The 19331-nt window shown below is 33.6% G+C and overlaps 1 protein-coding gene across 2 annotated transcripts in view; it reads right to left on the reverse strand.

The window, feature by feature from the left end:
• LOC118184513 (ankyrin repeat and sterile alpha motif domain-containing protein 1B-like) overlaps positions 1-19331 on the reverse strand; it is a 215696-nt gene that overhangs the window by 99768 nt on the left and 96597 nt on the right. For both annotated transcript variants that reach the window (XM_035354197.2, XM_085817504.1), the window contains exons 4-5: positions 6560-6634; positions 3933-4154 (exon numbers count right to left, since the gene is read on the reverse strand). In XM_035354197.2, coding sequence (XP_035210088.2) covers positions 3933-4154; positions 6560-6634 — 297 coding nt within the window. The remainder of the gene's footprint in view (positions 1-3932; positions 4155-6559; positions 6635-19331) is intronic.

A 19331-nucleotide genomic window follows, 5' to 3' on the forward strand; every position in this document is an offset into this window, starting at 1 on the left:
ATTCTTCACCAGAATGCAAATTAGTTGTGAGTATTTGTGCTGACGTTTCTGGATTTCAGACAGAGCGCATTTCTGGCATTTGCGTGATATGTGGTCAATTCCTACTATCTTTAACATCGGAGTGATTAAAAAAGCCATCGCTGTTCTCTTTATAGTTAATCTGGGCTACGTAACCTATAACTATTTTTTGAAAGTGATTCTTTTTTAGCCAGTGCTAAATCAAAATCTGCCAAATAATTATTTGTGACAATAATTTCCGATATATAGGAACTTTTTTTTTTCAAATATTGCTCCTTTAATGAAAGAAGTTTAAATGTAACTTTTGTTTGGATTTATGTAAATAATATTAGCTACGCTTTCAAAAACTGAAAAATGGAAAACATTAAGGATTTGATCTGAAGTATAATTTTACATCAAAACGCAGAATTTTGATACCATTTTCAAAATAAAATAAAAAAAAAAAAGACAAACACAAGAGAATTAACATTTTGGAAACTATTTTCTACAAAAGCATCCAAAATTTTCTGAATATGTCAAAAGATATAGCTCTGTAAGGAATGTATGTTGAAAGCTAAATAGTGGTACAAATAGTAAATATTGCGCATTATATTATGCCATGAGCCGCTCTTAAAAAAATCCTTCGGAGAAAAATGTTTCTTGATTGTTCAATTAGTCAAAGAAAAGAATATTCATCCTCGTACAAACAAAGTTTCAGCTATGTTCTTCCCCTTGTCTAAGGAGAAGCGTTTAAATCACGTGATTTTAATGACTTTCTAAAATTTGCATTTTATAGATCCTCCTATTCTTTTAAAAGCTGATACTTATACAAAAAAATTTTCTGTCGGTAAAGCAGATGCATGAATTTTAAGTTGCGAATTTATGCAACACGTGGCGAAAATTGTTATAGTTTGCAGTCCCACCTTGATTCAAGTTTTCAACTGGTACAATGAAATCAAAATCATTCAAAGCATATTTCATATACATTCATTCAAAAGACATTTAGTCATGCAATCATTTCGAAGCATTCTGTAGGTCATATTAAAGATGCAGGAAGCTGTATCTATACAATGAAAGACTGCCCGTAAAAAATATAGAGATGCGGTCGTAAAAAATGGAAAAATTTCAAACATAATGGCTTCGGGCGCAGCAATACAATATTCCATTAAGTATCATGAGAAAGCGCAAGCACATTTTCAGCGTATGGAAAAAAAGACAGGGTAGTGCAGCTAATTTGCCGCAACGTATGTTTGTTTTACTGGTTTGTAAGTTACAAGAACTTATAATCAGACAGCAAAGCGTTACTGGTGAAGACTTACCTGCACATGCTATTTCACAGAAGTTGGATAAAACCCAGCAAAAAAGAGATTAAATGTGACTAAGCACAGAAATTACATTGAAAGTTGTTGCTCACTGAAGATACACGTTAAGAAATTCTTATGGTCACACACTTTTAGAAGAGAGGCTTTATTTCGCAAGTGCAATAACTGGCTATTGCATATGCAAAGCTTTGGTTCATCACAGTACTAGTACACTACGGATGAAAAATATCCGCTTAGGAATCAGGTATAAATATCAATAATGAAAATGAAATAAGACATGTGAGAATGAAAGTAAAAATGAAATGAGATGAAAAGAATGAAATGATGATGAAAATGAAAAATGAAATGAGAGAAAATGAAAACACTGTTTCACGTGGAAAGTAACTTCAACAAATCCCTATAATTATTAATTCTCCTGTCAACATTTATAAGTTATTTCTCCCGCCTTCTTAGCATGCCTTCGTAGTGTAGTTGTCAGCACGCTCGGCGCGTATTCAAGAGGTTTGTGGTTCGAGTCGCGGCGAAAGCGTTGCTCATTTTTTATGTCTCCTACTTTTCAAAAAATTGCCTAATGTCTCAACACATTTAGGTTATGAATCACGATATAAAAAGATATGAAATGTTTCAGATTTCAGCGGTTGCCTAAAAGGGTTTGTTAAGGTTTCTTACGCTCTCACTAAGCTCGCAATTTACTAATCTGTCCTTGCACTCATTTCCAGACTTTTTTTACGTTTATTATTAATTTTTTATTGGTTTTATTATTTTATTTATTTCAAACTTATGCCACGCACAGTTCAACAACAAAATTAGCACATTTTCAAAAGCTGCGTAGCAACATTTATTTAGAATTCCCGATGCAACGTTAAGTGTTAGCATACACTATTTTTTCTACTTTTTTCTGTCTTTTCTCATTTCATATCAATATTCAGGTTTCTTAGTAAAACAGCTAACAAAAAACTTGTCTTTTTATTATTAAATTTTTATGTGTTAACTTCATTTATTAAATATCACGTTCTTCGCACTTACGCCACAAAATTCAGTTCAACAGCAAAACCGCACACTATTTAAAAGCAGCATATCTTTAAAATTCCCGATAGTCTATTAGAGGTTGACATACATATTTCTGTAATCGCTGTATTATTTCTTTAAAAACTAGCACTCGCGAAGCCAGCCCCTTAAATTAATTATCATAAGCAATATGAAGTATATAATGATTTTAATGAGATCAGCAGCATCTTAGGCTTTACTGAATGGCAACACATTCGCGCATGGAAGATAAAAACATTTTATTCATTCCAGCCGTGGCAACAAATTATTTTCATAGAACATAGTTTGCTAACTGAAACCGAAAGATAAGTATCTAACACTTTTCCGAATGGCAACACTCTCGCGCACTGGAGATAAAAATGTTTTACTTCAAACAGTATTGCTTCTGCTTGCTTTCAAACCGTTGAAATTGTTGATAAAAAATTCATTAAAGTTTTATAAAATATGATATAAAAATGATAAAACAAATTCGAAATTCAAAACTCGGGCTTCTACGTGCAGACGTTCTGTTAGAGGACTACGTTATTCATAAGTTTATGTTTCTAGGCACCATCGTTTTTTCACAGTGCGAGGAACATAAATACAGATTCCTTTTTCTTTTTTTAACCCTGTAGCGGGCACTTGCCTATTCGGTATTGGCCACACCTACGGACAGAAGTGGTGGCCATTTTATTGCGGAGGCACCTAACAGGCGGCCGCCGTTGCTTCTTATGGAGTGAAATACAATTACAATCTTCCCTTCTTCGGAATTCGAACCCTGACCCTTCGGTACAGCCCTAGGCTCCCCAACACCATCTGGGCGGCACATACAGATTCTTCATTATTTAATTTCTTTAAAAATAATAAAAAGCGATGGATAATATTTCGTTGTGAAAATTTGAAACCTGCGATACACTGTATATAGTGAACCGGCGTAAAATCCCATTTCGAGACCCTTTGTACTTAAAAAAAAAAAAAAAAAAAAATCATGAACTAGTATAACAGACATTTATGTATTATTTCAAATGATGTAATTGAAAGGAAATTTTTCTACGTATTTATGTCTCTTAATCAATTTACTCGATCCTCAAAGCTGTAATAAAAAAGTTAAAAAGCTCAGTCGGCAGCCAAATAAATAAGGAGATAAATAAGTACAGCTGAAAAAGAAATTAATAGAGCCTGTCTATCAAGCATTAAAAAAGCAAAAGTAGAAATTAAATATAAGATATTAGAATCCCATGCAGGAAAACTGATTACAGCCGAAAACATCGCAGAGAAACCAAAGCAGGGCGGAAACGTCGTTTTACAAAACTTCGTGGGAGAAAAGAAAGCAAAGAGAAAACTTCGGAGTTTAAAAACATCGTCGTCGAAAATATCGTGGTAAAAAAATAAAGCACCTACAAAATCATCGCATGACGATAATATCACACACTATTACAAATTACGACATAAAGATATAAAGACCATGTATTCTGTTTTCTTAAGACTTTCTTCTCTTTCTGAGAATAACAAAGTTATATTTTAATTCTCATTTTCATTGATTTTAAATATAATTGAGTTTGAGTTCAGACATCATCACACACTTACCACATAGTTGACATCAAATCCCCCATCCAGGAGTACTTTGACAACGTTCTTGTGACCGTTCCTGGAGGCCAAGTGCAGTGGAGAGTGCCTCGTTGTGCATTTCTTGAGCAACGAAGGGTCCGAGTCTACAAGCAACTGGACAGTTTCTAAACGACCATACTGGGCTGCTAGATCCAGCGGAGACTCGTCCTTAAGGTTTCTCACGGTAGGATCAGCCTCGTGCTGCAAAAATAATACGAAACGCCATGAGTAAATTACACTCAGACAAAGTACTATTGCAAAATTCTTAATATTTCTTATACGCATACTTAAATAATACTTGGAGTTATTTCTCGTTTATGTACTATTAGCCTGTGTTATTTTATTTGAAAAAAAATTTGATGTGGACGCCACATGACTTCTTTGCAAAGCCTATTAAATTACACTTAGTTTTGTTGCATTTCATTTAAACTCATTTCCTTGAATTTCATTAGAGATATATTTCTCATTCAATCAATTCAGTTCTTATTGAAACAAAGAACATTAAATTTCTGTGGAAAGGATTTATGGCTCTTGCATACAACTCGCCTAATTTATTAGCTGGATTTCAATTGGAAATAAAACTATAAATGTTGAGCATAAAAAAATAAAATTTTCGTGCAATCAAATATAAGCATAAATTCAAGTAATCAATTATTTCAAATCTCAAGGTTCAAATCAATGACAAGGTTCATACCGTCTAGGTATGGTTCAGATTTTCAAAGTAAGACTCACTTTTTATAATTTGAAGTAGGTTTTTATGGCATTTAGGAATAACAATATTTCCTCTTCGTTTATTTATGGAATTAAGAAAAAATGACATTAAGTACGTTATAGTGCATTTATAGCTTTAATATTTATAACTCTTCCCCAAAAAAACGAGGTTTGGAAATAATAGTTTGATCATGAGAAATAGGGATATACTGCAATCTTGTTTTAATCGCTACTTTCTGTGTCGATACACATACATTAAAAAAGTGCTACAAACTAACATTACCGTACATGCTATGTATATCTATGATGCGAAATATGAAGATACAAATAATTAAAAAGAACAAAATATTTACTAAATTGTACAAGATATTTACTAAAATATCAAATGTAATAAAATGGCAAAATTAAAAGTTCAAAATACGTAAAATACGTAAGGTATTTCGGTCTGAGGTTCGAATCCCGCGAACGGGCTGGCTGCATGGGCGTTTTCGTGGTTGTCCGCATGTGTAACGTGTATACGAGCCAGTTTCCCTTAGAAAGTCCTCCACGAAGGCATCCCTCCCCTTTAGACAGATAGCCCTCGTGTGCTTTGCCATAATTAAATAATCCAAGCCAATCCAATCCACTTTATGATGTTTGTCAGACAGTAAAGAGCTCGCGCTAATTTACTGTCACCAAGGATCAGTAGCGTCTTATGATAAGTGCGATAATTTAGTGTGCTCTTACTTCACAGCTTGCCCAACTTGTATCCTGTCTTGCGATAAATCCGCACCATGCTGGCCCACACATTGGGCTACTACTGGTTCACACTCAACCAGTATTCAAGAAGTCTTTTCCTAACACTATTAGTTGTGTAAGTGGTGCTTAACGTCTAAAAAGGTGATTATGAATTTTCGAGGTTATTATTTTTAAAGCTATACGAAACATGTTCCCTTTAACCTTTTCCGGCACGCTACCTTTTAGAGTTGGAGTTTTTGAAAAAAAAAAAAAAAAAAAAAAGGTAGGCAGTCTAATTAGGCCTAGAGGAGTACACAAGTAAAATTTTGTGAAGATAGCACTTATCTTTTAATTCTGTGGGTGTGCCAAAATTGTGCACACTGATTGAATAGAGCTTCGAAAAGAGTGCTGAAACGAGCATTGTTGTCAATGAACTGACCGATGAGATACGGAGAAACAAAGAATACAGACTCTCAGTTGTCCTAGATTATCGGTGAGCCCGGTCTGGGTTCGCCGTTTGATTTTAGGCAAGATTTCAAGGTAAAAATTTAAAGAAAATATATAATAAGGAGATTAGTATACAGCCAAAAAAATAACATAGAAATTTCTTTTCAAACAATTCCTTTTATACCCTAAAAAAAATCTGGAAGATTTCTTTGAAAAACGAGGGTCTTAAAAAACTCAACATGGCTTAAATATATGGACTGGTTTGTGTTGAGCTGCCATCTACTATAAATAAAGAAGGTTCATAGTAACTTATAGTAACTATAAATCCTTTTTCATTCAATTTTTCTGTGCGTACAGAAAGAAATTTTTAGGTGAGTCCAGACCGTACACACTGTGCCGCAAAGGGTTAAAGCTAATATCTCATATAGACTCCTTGGGTTACTTCCCATATAGCCTGAAGTCTTCAACGATGTTAATCGAAACCACCAAGGCTGGTGATTTTTCCATAATATTCAAAACAAATATGACGATGTTTGCAATGATATATCCACCTCAGCCAAATAAAATGAGTTCAAATCATAATGTTTAATATGAATAAACTTGCGCTATGTTATATTAAGAACAATAATTTGTTCATAAAAATGCATTTTAAATTATCTAGCAAAATAGCTTTAGCAAACAGAAAAACAATAGCTTTTCGACAGTACTTTTATGAAGGTTATTGATCTCACCTTGAGCAGAAGGGACACGACCTCGGTGTGGCCGTACTGAGCAGCAGAATGCAAAGGCGTCTCCCGATCGTGATTCTGAAAATATAATTAAAAATAAATAAACAAATCAAACAGGTTTAGTAAACTTAATAAGATAAATTTAATTAAAAGCGTGATAAGTAAAAAAAAACTGAAAACTTTCAGATTTTATATTACGCCCAAACGGGCGTTTTTTTAACGTTTTACGTGTTACCTTACTTTATCAGGTTCAATGTTCCGTCTTACTTTCTTCGGGAACATGCAAGGACCTGACTCGGAACAGAGAGCTTACTAAAGCTATGTTCAATAACTGTGGGAAGTAGACAGGATACACAAGAAGGGTATACAAAACCCTTTATTTTTCTCTATTTACAATAACTTCCGTACTTCGGAATACAAAGACCCACTACTTGTGGTCTAAACGTAAAAATATAAAAATAAAACTAAACTCAAATTTAAAATAATAAACGTGGAAGATTGGCCTTAATTAACAGGAAGCCGTATGTAGTACAGAGAACTGTGAACACTACAATATGTTTAAAGTTATCAAGAGGATTAAACCTCTGGCCTGGAAGGCAACCAGCAACTGAGTAAAACTTCTAAGGTAAGCGGCCTGCTTCGACTAACTGCTTCCTCTCTCTCGCTTGGCAAAAAGCCACAACTTAAATACTTGGCGTTCGCCAGACAAACTTTGCATAAATACGTTAACGCTTATAATTCTGACCGGAAGTAGAAAATAAGAAGTGATAGTAAAGATTTAAAATAAAATAAACGTTAGTAAAACTTAAGATCCTTACAACTTTATTTATTAAATATCATGTTTTTCGCACTTAAACCATAAATTCAATTCAACAGCAATATCGCAAAATATTAAAAAAGAGCTTATCTTTAGAATTTCCGATATATAGTCTCGCGCGCTGCAGATAAAAATGTCTCCCCTCCCCCGCCAAGTGTTGCCATTGCTCGCTTTGAAATCGTTGAGTTTTTTAAACAAAAATTCGTTAAGTTTTACAAAATATAAAACAGATAATAAAAAAAGTCCAGATTCGAAATTGGGCTTCCAGATGTCCCTATTCCAGATAAGAGATTATGCAAAATTTGATGTTTCTGGTACACAGTTTCACAGTTTTTTCACAGTGCGAGAAAGATACGTACATTCATAAATATTTTTCATTATTTAATTTTTTTAAATATGATGCAGAGCTCTAATATTTGATTGTACCAATTTGAAAAGTGAAACGCCGTTTTATAGCGGACGACGCAAAATGCCAAAACGAAATTAATATCTCTTCTGGGCGTATTGTCTCTTTGAGCTAAAATAAGATGTAGAACTAAGAAGTTTTTTTTTATTTTACTTCCGTTTATTTACCCCACACATATATGTATATATATATATATATATATAATTACAAAATAATTATTTTGAAAACAAAACACAAACTAGCCTAGTCATTTTCGCGCATTAAGCTGCAGAAAAATTATCATTAAAGACATAAAGTAAGAAATTTAGGACTAAAATTTCACAAAGACCAGAAATTGAAATTCATAATTAATACATTTCAAATATACATATAAATGCAACAATTAATTTTAAAATGTTAAAACCAAAACATTTCAAACAAGCTAAACCCCTTTTCAAAAACCATGAAATTTTTAAAGTAAATTAAGCAAAAATAGAAGAGGAATTCAATCAATCTCAATGTCACTTCATCATGGGGGAGGAACTTTGAAACTAAACGAGATCTCTCTTCTACAAAAATCCTTGCTTTTCTGTATCCAGAATTAAATGATGAACCATTTCAATGTTTTTAAATTATAAATATAATAGTTCACCTGAAAATTTTGGCCCTTCCCCAAAGCAAGGAATAAACAAAGTAAATTCTAATTATAAAGATCTAAAAAAAGTCCATCTCTTTAAAAGAATTGAAAACGAAAGTGAAAAACAAAAGTGAAAAAACAAAATACTTCAGTGAATTTTTTTTTAAAATTTAAATGTCAACCTTTAAACAAATAATCCAATGAATTAAGTAGTTGATAAACCTATTTAGAACCTACAAAACGAAATTAAGAGCTCCATTCACTTTCAATAGACTATAGTCTAAATTTGAGATGCAATACAAAAAGATACGTACATTTTTGCCATTTTGGTATCATTGGCGAAACTAAAAAAAATTTTTTTTACGTAAATGTCATTTTGAAACCAAATATTTAATGTAAAACCTAATTAAATTTAGAATAATCATACAAAAGAAATCTGTTTTTTTTAAAGTACTGAAAACGATAGTGAAAAAACAAAATACTATAGTGAACGATTTCTTAAATCAAAAAGTTTAAATTGAAAATCCAATGAAGTAAGATGTAGTTGAAAAACTTATTTAAAATACATAAAAAGTAATCAAGAACTTCCCTCACTCTCATTAGTCTCTAGTCTAAATATTTGAGGCTATATAGAATTGCTTGTACGGGTTTGCCATCTTGGCTTCATTAGCGAAACATAAAAACCTTATTAATTATGAATTTCAATTTCTGGTCTTTGTGAAATTTTAGTTCTAAATTTCTTAGTTTATGTCTTTAATCATATATACACTGAAGGGACAAAAGTCATGGGATAGCCATATGCAAATATACAAATGGCAGTAGTATCGCGTAGAAAATGTATAAATGCGAAGTGCTTTCATTTGTGTTCAAGGCTTTGACATGATTATGGCCACACGACGAGAATTAACAGAATCGAAAGCAGAATGGTAGTTGGAGCTAGACGCATGGATGATTCCATTTAGGATATCGTTAGGGAATTCAACATTCCGAGATCCACAGCGTCAAGAGTGTGCCGAGAGTATCTAATTTCAGGGATAACATCCCACCATGGACAGCGCAGTGGCCGACCACCTGCACTTAAAGACCGAGACCAGCGACGTCTGCGTAGAGTTGTCAATGTTCACAGACAAGCAACACTGCGTCAAATAACCGCAGAAATCAATGTGGGACGTACGAGGGACGTGTCCGATAGGACAGTGCGGCGAAATTTGTCTTCCTTGGGCTTTGCCAGCAGAAGACCGACTCGAGTGCCTTTACTGACAGCACGACATCGCCTGCAGCGACTCTCGTGGGCTCGTGAGCATATCGGTTGGCCCCTAAACGAATGGAAAACCGTGGCTTGGTCAGATGAGTCACGATTTCAGTTGGTAAGAGCTGATGGTAGGGTTCGAGTGTGGCGCAGACCTCACGAAGCCAATGACCCAAGTTGTCAACAAGGCACTGTTCAAGCTGGTGGTGGTTTCATAATGGTCTGGGCTGTTTTTATATGGCATGGACTCGGTCCTCTGGTGACACTGAACCGATCATTGACTGGAAATGGATACCTTCAGCTACTTGGAGATCACTTACTTCACGGACTTCACGTACTCAAACAACGATGGGATTTTTGTGGATGACAATGCGCTATGTCACCGGACCACAATTGTTCGCGATCGGTTAGAAGAACATTCTGGACAATTCCGGCGAATGATCTGGCCACCTAGATAGCCCGACATGAATCCCATCGAACATTTATGGGACATCATCGAGAGGTCAGTTCGTGCCCAAAACCCTGCACCGTCAACACTTTCACAATTATGGACGTCTATAGAGGCAGTATGGCTCAATATTCCTGCAGGGGACTTCCAACGACTTGTTGAGTCCATGCCACGTCGAGTTGCTGCACTTCGCCGGGCAAAAGGAGGACCGACAAAATATTAGGAGGTATCCCATGACTTTTGTCACTTCAGTGTATATCTTCGAGCATTAAGTTATCTACAGCTAAATCATAGCACATATATACATATGCAATGATTTGATGTTTGACGAAAGCGTGAAACTTCCATACATGGAATCATGGATTTGCAGAAAAACGTGTCGAGTACAACACATAATTTATTCCTAGACATTCTTCATACATATCTCCATAAAGAGAAGAGTGTGTGCATTTCGTATATGGGATATTTAGAGACTTCACACTTTTCTTCAGTTTTGAATGGTAATGTTCTGCATCATCGCGGATGATGCCAGGTGAAATAAAACCGTAAGTGATGCAGTACAGATTCTTTGAAAGGGATAGCAGCCAAAATAAAAATAGGAATTAAAAGTGAATAGGAATTAAAATAGGAATTTTTGTATAATATATGCAACATGCATGAAAAAGCAAATGAGTTGCTTCAAGGACACATACACTTAAATTTCACTATGCCCCATCACTTGTTCAAGAACTTTCTCCTATTTTAACATACTCATTTGCTAGACAAATCCACATTAAAGAACTGATGTATTAATTCACCAATGGTTAAAGGGATATTAGGCAGTTACATATAAAAACATGCGTTCCTTGTGTAAAGAAACATTCCATTATTACATACTTTGTGAACAGAACTGAAAAATTCCATTATATTTTTAAAAATTAAACAAATTAAACTTCACTCCACTTTATATATATATATATATATAGTAATTATTGAAGATATTTAGTACTTTTATTTATTTATTTTATATATTTTTACTGAGAATTAAATATCATTCATTCAGGATTAAACTAATTAATTAAATTAATTTTGTACTGCGAAAATTTAGTATTTTTATTTATTTGTTTTATATTTTAAGAATTACCTGGCACGCAGCACAATTCTCAGTGGCACTCATAAAGGTTATCAAATAAACATATACCGCTCTGTCTCTCCTCTCTCCACCAATCTACCTCACGCATTTTCTCGTCTTTCGCTCGGTTCGCCGCGCCGATGCACGAGTATCGAGTATGATTTCAATCAATACACGTCGTGCGCTATAGGTTACTTTTAACTTTCCACATTATTAGGTTTATGGTGAAAATTTAAATTTTGTTTAATTAATTATTGTCACAATTCATACTTACATATTTAATTAAATGTCTAAAAAGAGAAAGCCTGATGTTCCCAGTTTCCAAGACTGTGTTATGTCACAAAGCGTCGTATGTTGCACATTAAGTATACAAAGACATTTTCATACTAAACATCAGTCCACGTTTCAGAATTCCGGCGAGAGAGATGTTTCTTAATATAAGATTAAAGTTACATTTTTGGTCAAACAATTGGAATGAAATCTAAATCGACGAATATAGTTTCTAGATTGCTCATTGTGTAGTTGCCAAAGGCAAAATTTTCACAAATGACAAATATATTGAAGGAGACATTTTTAAAAGTGTTGAAATATTGTTCAGCGATTTACCAAACCTACAAACAATATTACCCCGAATTCAAGAAATATAGGCTTCTGCACTTACTACTGAAAGACGAATAACTGAAGTAGCAGAAAACGTAACAACAAAACAGAATGCTGGATAACAGGAAACTGCTGCATTTCACGTTTCTCTTGATGAAAATACTGAATGAATGATGTTTCGGGTCTTCTTTTGCTATTATGTTGTAATTGTATGCTATTTTTTATTTTAATAAATATGTTTAAAAGATACATAATACGCAATGTACGATTGAATTGGATTACTCAATTATGGCAAAGCACACGAGGGCTATCTCGCCTAAAGGAAGGGATGCCTTCGTGGAGGACTGTCTAAAGGAAACTGGCTCGTATACACGTTACACATAGGGAAAATTACGAAAACGCCCATGCAACCATGCCCGTTCGCGGGATTCGAACCTCGGACCGAACTACCAGTGTTCAGCGTCTTTACCGCTCGGCCGCTGGTGAGCACACAATTATACGTACAATTTTAATTTGTTTATTTATATTGATGGAATAGTTATATTTTATTTGTCCAAAGGGGCAGTTTGCCCAGAAGGACTATTACTTTCGTTTTGGCATTATGCGTTGGTTCACTTTTCATATTGTTGCCACCAAATATTATTGCCCTAAATTATATTTCAAGAAATTAAATAATGAAGAATCTGTATAAATGTATGTATGTTTCTCACATTGTGATAAAACAACGGTACTCTAGAGCCATCAAATTTTGAATAATATAATCGTCCAGGGAATATGGGCATTAGGAAGCCCTAATTTGGAATTTGAAATTTGTTTTATTATTTATTTCATATTTTGTCAGACATTAAAGAATTTTTCATTAAGAAACTCAGCAATTCCAAAGCGAGAAATGGCAACAGCGGAAAAAAAAAACATTTTTATCTCCAGTGCGCGGACCTGTGTATCGGAAGTTCTAAAGATAAGCTCATTTTAAAATTATTTTGCGATATTGTTGTTGAATTTAATTTTATGGTTTAAATGTGAAATATTTAATAAAAAAAGGTAACACACAAGACGTTAAAAAAACGCCCCTTAGGACGTAATGTAAAACCTGAAAGCTTTAAGATTTTTGTTTGTTTGTTTGCTTTTGTTTTGCTTATTTTATATAAATACCTTTAAATGATGCATAATTAATAATATATAATAAAATTGTAAATTTGTATTCTTGATCTCTATTCCTTAACAGTGCATGCATTGTTGCGGGAATCGAAAAAATTGTTTTAAATATTTCCTACACTGCGGGGCTCTGAATCATACTGGTAGATTGGTTTGGCACATCACAGTTACAAGGTTGCCGACTCCTGTTTTATATCTTATATATATATATATATGTATATGTGTAAATACGTATGCAAAGCTGCCCAATAAAACTCCCCACGCCATATTATATTACTACCCTTAAAGGACTACGATCTAAGTGCGATATTACTAATGAACTTTTTTTAGTTATGAAAAATGGGTAAAATTAGAGGGCCCTTGTTGGAGTTTAACGAAAAATGCAAATAATTTAGCCATAGTTTTGTAATTATATATAAATATAGGACAAATATTTCCACTGTTACGCTCATAAATACTTCGTAATTTCTTATAAGTTTAAAAGTTATTCGCATTTTTGTTTCCAGGGTTTAAACCGATAATCAGTTTTATTATTTTTTGCTCAGCATTCGGAATATTGAGATAAACAAATATATGAAACTTAAAAAATGAATTGAAATATGAAACAGGTAAAATCACAAAACATGAATTATATTAAAATATTATATTAAAAACCAGATGAAATTAAAAAATAAAGCCCGATCTCTAACAAAATCAGAAATAAATCTAAATTAAAATACTTCGGATGAAGTCTATCAAAGCGTGGGCACTCCATTAAAATATAGCGCCCCGAAAAATGAGCATTGCAGTTTGAGAATGAGCACTCACTCTCAGTTTTTAGAAGATGCAACTCGAGAGTGACCGATTCTAATTTACGTTGAAATGATGTCCTCCTTCCTTTTCCCAACAACCCCGAAATTAATCTCTTTCTTCAAGACATTGGGAAAAAACTGAAAAGGGAAGAAACGGACAGTAATGCACTCGCGGGGATTCAAAAGGAGATAAATCTATTATCAATACTTTAACACAATGGCATTCAAACTCTACGGCACTGCGACCTGATAAAAATGCAAACGACTCTAAAAAACAATTTCGCCATATCAATTTGAGAGTCGATACCAATCGTTAGTCGTATACCATCAATTAAGATTTTTTAGGATTTTTATGTTACGACGTTACGGTAAGTTTTTGCGACCCGGTTTTGGGTAGCGACTTACTGTTTGAATACCAGTGCTTTAACATATTTGAAGGTGAATGTTTTCTTATCGCTCCAATAAACTGCAAATTAATTCATTTTCTTTTCAAAAAGTCTGATAAAAGTTTGGTAGAATTCCCATTTATTTAAAGAAGTGTATTTACGTTTATTATTTTTTCTCTCAATCATGTTAGCCGAATAAGAAAATGATCATTCGAATTTAAGATTTATAAATAATTATTGTTTCAATTTGTATATTTAAATATAACTTTTCAGAAATATTCTAATTTCTTGAACACACCTCGATCCATATGATATTCAGTTTTATTTCTTTTCTTCGTTCATAATATATAATGGAAGTATTTAAATTGATTAGCTTATAAATTATTTCTCCCGCCTTCTTAGTATGTTTTCGTGGTGTAGTGGTTAGCAAACTCGGCGCGTATTCGAGAGGTCCGAGGTTCGAGTCCATCGAAAGCATTGCTCATTTTTTATGACTCTTGCTTAAAAAAAGTTCTAGTAACTTTACAGTGGCGCCCGAACTAAAAGAAAGTACCACCAGGATTTGGTAATTGGGTCCCCTAATCCCCGGTCGCCCTTTAAAAGGGTGAGTATATAAGGTATTTTCCCTGCCTTCTTAGCATGCCTTCGCGATGTAGTGGTCAGCAAACTCGGAGCGTATTCGAAAGGTTCGAGTCCCGGCGAGGGCACTGATCATTTTTCATGACTCTTGCTTTTAAAAGAATCCTAAGGACTCTACAAGTTATGTAGCAATGTTAAGTACGAATAAAATGTAAGTATGGTAATATTAATTTGAAATAAATAAAAAATGAGTTTCTTCTGGTCGATATTTTCCACCATGGGAAAAACGTATCAGTCATGCTCAGAATACATCACTTACAAAGTCTTCCTTCCCATCGAATCATTTATAATTCATTAAATCTTGCAAGTCAGAAAGGAATAAGTCAGCTCTGAAATTTCTCATAAATAATGTAATACAGTTGAGATCGAAATGTTCTCAGCAGCATTAGAAAAAATTATTCGCCTCTTTGAACTCCTCCAGTCAAAATTACTAAATAATTTGCATGCAACAGCAAAAAATTTTCTGTTAGATTGTTTTTATGATGATGTAGATTCGAGTTTGTATTTTGTCATTTTTAATTCTATTTTGATCTTGATTTCTTTTAATTTATAAATAATTATGTTATTTTGCAGTGTCTGTTATTGATACGAATTGGAATTCAGTTGCAGAGTCTGCTTAAATTTACCGATGTGAAAGCAAACCCTTATAGCAAAGATACAAAATACATGCAAAATACAATACACCTTGAACAAAATTACACAAAATTATTACGTATATATATCACCGCTAAAGCGCAAATCAATTATTCTGCGGATTATCTAGCTAATTTTCAGATTAACTAGGGTGATCCGTTGAAGTGAGGAGAATTGCTTCATTTCTCAAATTACCTAGGTAATCTGCATATTACCTAGATACTCTGCACATTAGCTACTAGGCACTCGTTAAAATGAAAATTATATCTTTGCTGTAACAACAACAACGTTTCTGTAAACGTTTCTATAAATATAGATATAAATTTAATATTATGTTTTACAAATATGTTACATTAGGCAGCATTTATGATATGTTAATGAAAAAACTAATAGCGGCCCAAAACAACAGTTTATATTAATATGGGTGACGCTCAGTGTGTTGACTGCGAGATTCTGCTTGCAGTGTCAGTGTCGGCGAAAAAACTTAGCAACTTATGCGAAACAAGACGTGTGACTGTTTTGTCTTATCTTGCAAATTTAGAAACAAATTACGTCATGAGATACGTCAGGCGATACATATTGACATTTGATTTGCCTTAGTTCCCCCCCTCCAATTTTTGTGAATAAATGATTCCTATCGAATAAAATGCTGTGGTTAAGATGTCAGGTATTTATATTTCTGTGTAAATTAATTGGCGTGTGTAGTTAATTTCGCTTTTAAATACAGTCCACTCATTGAGGCTAAAAATCTTTTTGAGCGACTTAATCATTTCAAGTGCGGATGGGATTTCGTTTTATTCTTCAAATGCTGTGAATTACATTCGGGCATTTTTTTCCCTTTAGTACTGAAACAGTTCCTGAGCTGAAATTCAACCCAGCGCATAAATGTAATAATCATAATAGATTACGAGATAAAATTTCAAGCACTATTCATTTAAGAGGTTTTGTTGAATTGGGAATACTTTTAGAATGAAACTTAAACAATATTTCTGATTAGTTTATTGAAACTTTTAATACCATTATATTAAGATATGATGAAAAGGATTTGGATAATAGAAAATCAAATAGTCAAGATGTTTTAGATTTCACTTTGAATCGAAAATTAGAAGTATGGAATGGAATGAATGAAATACGTCGACTGCATTAAATACCCAGAAATGGCAAATACTGTGTAGGGATTTACATTTATTTTAAATAACCAATTTTATCTAATTTGTTATTCTTTGCTATAAGCCTTGATTCCTTTAATTGTCAATGCCAGAATATTTAAATTTGGTAGCTCGCGTGAAGGAATGCACATTCTAAGTAGATAAAATAGTTTAAAAACCGAGTTTCAGCAGGAAAGAGCAAGAGTTAGGTGTGAGCCTCTGCTGTGTAAGCTTTTGCTCCCAGAGTTATTGCCGGCTCGTGTGGCTTAATTGCATTTACTTGCTGCCACTAGTTTCCAACAAGGGGTTTAAGAAACGGGATTTAGCTGAGCGCTGTAGTTTAGTTCTCTCACTTGTTCCAATCTTCAAATTTTTAGTTTCGTTATCTGATTTCAGTTACCGCCCTAGAAGAGGCGTAGTTTGTTAGCGTCGAGTTGACGCATTGTAAATTTTAAAGAGTTAATAAAGCGCACTTTTAACCCTTCTTCTGTGAAATTACTACTTTGCCATTTTTTACACAAAAGTGAATCTAGTTAACTCTGTAGAGACATTAGGTATATTTTTGGAAGCAGGAAAGATGAAAAATAGCAACCGCCTTTGCCTGGAATCGAACCACGGACCTCTGGAATACCGGCCCAGCGTGCAGAACCACTACACTATGAAGGCAAGATAGGAAAGTGAGAGAAATACCTTATATACTCCCCTTTTTAAAGGGCGACTGGTGATTTTAGGGGACCCAATCGCCAAATCCTGGGTGTGAAGAATCCTCATCCAACACCCTTTTTAGTTCGGACGCCACTGTAGAGACATTAGGTATATTTTTGGAAGCAGAAAAGATGAGAAATAGCAACCGCCTTCGCCGGGAATCGAACCACGGACCTCTGGAATACCGGCCCAGCGTGCAGAACCACTACACTACGAGGGCACGATAGGAAAGTGGGAGAAAAACCTTATAACTCTACAAATGGAATTACTAAAGTTATTCCTTCCCGCATTTTGCAATTGATTTTTGATAAACGGCGACAGTAAATTCATATTTATGAAAAATAAATACCTCATGCAATATGGAAATTATTAAATGAATCTGGGTAATTTTTAATGCATTAAGAAAAGGAAGGAGAAAAAATATTTAATGGCAAATCTACTTAAGTCTAAAAATTGTTAAAACATATAAAACAGAGTTTAAAACAAACCGAACAGAAGAAATTTTTGTGCTTAATATTCCCGAAGGTAAATAAATCTCTTTTCATTTACAAATATCAAAAGGTGATGTCACTTTTGCAGATATATCCAAGGTCGATAAATACAGCCTACCGAACAATGATTTATTTTATCTTTCTTCTACCTTTTACAATGTTAAAGAAGAAAAAAAGAAATTGAGTTATTGTCAGAAGTTTAGTATGTCACGATGAGTCCAGCTTGATCACAGAATTATCGAAATTTACAATCTGAAGTCTGAGAAACATTGAATTTACTAAAAGGCACAATATTTGGACTTTGGGAAAAGCTCCAAGACACAAGAAAATAGACACGAAACAGTACAGTGTTGCCCAACAATCATTACCTCTCACTATCTTAATATGAACTGAGTAATGGCCTATAATGGTATTTTCCAAAACAACTCTGATTAAACAAAAATTACAATTTCATTTTGTGATGTATGTTTCAATATGACGCCAATTTGCTCGAGTCTTTAGTATATAATTTGATCCTATATTTACTACAGTCTCAGATCTGTAGTAATGAGTAAAAATATGATTTCTTGCCTCTTCAAGTAAAAGGAATTAATTAACTCTTAAAAATATACCTCTGTTTCCTTTCACGTATATGGTTTTCCCCATGTGTAACGTGTATACGAGCCAGTTTCCCTTAGAAAGTCCTCCACGAAGGCATCCCTCCCCTTAGGCAGATAGCCCTCGAGGCTTTGCCATAATCACACACACACACCTTCACGTATGATTTAGAAACTCGTCGAAACTAAACTTTCTTACAAACTAGCAAATTATATAATAACTTATAACCCTTACTCTATCAAGATTCAGAATTATCCTTATGATAGAAATCAAAAATATATTAATACGTTAACTACCAAAATTTTAAATTATTGCTATGCCCCTATAATATTCATTTTTAAAAGGCTTTGCGCTAAGTACTTTATATTAATTTTATGTTATGTCAGTTATATAACTGCGATTATTATTAATCCACGTACTTATTTTCATACACATCACTTGCCATAAATATATTAAGAAACATGTACGTTATTTATTTTAAGGGAGAAGAAAAAATATACATATATTCATTTTAATATTAATAATGGAGTATGATATCTTCGTCAAAATATAATAATCTGTTCTGAAAGTTTATAAAGCAATAAAAATTTTATTCTGCTTGTTAAGACCTTAATTTTCAAATGTTGATATAAAAATGTCATTATTCTTGTGTTTGCCACCCCCTCTTTTCTTTCAGCATTGGTTCACCTCTTTTTTAGAGAAGTGTCTTACAACTCGAATGAAATGTAATAAACTAGAAGAACTTACTCCTTAGAAGGAACTTTTTAATTTCACCTATATACTGAGGAATTCAGTAATATTTCCAAACCACTTAATATCTTAAACACAAATTATGCCACAAAAATTTCACGCTCTCTTTATTTATGTTTCCCTTTCTTCGTAAAACAATTACTCTTCCAAGCTAACCAAGAACTTGGTACCTAATGTATGTCCACCAGAAAATAATGCAGTATCAATCATTCGGGGGAGGGAGAAATACTTTC

This window comes from Stegodyphus dumicola, chromosome 5, assembly GCF_044657685.1.
Source record: "Stegodyphus dumicola isolate Sdum_Otavi_A_Nest chromosome 5, ASM4465768v1".
In the NCBI taxonomy this organism is placed as follows: Eukaryota; Metazoa; Arthropoda; class Arachnida; order Araneae; family Eresidae; genus Stegodyphus; species Stegodyphus dumicola.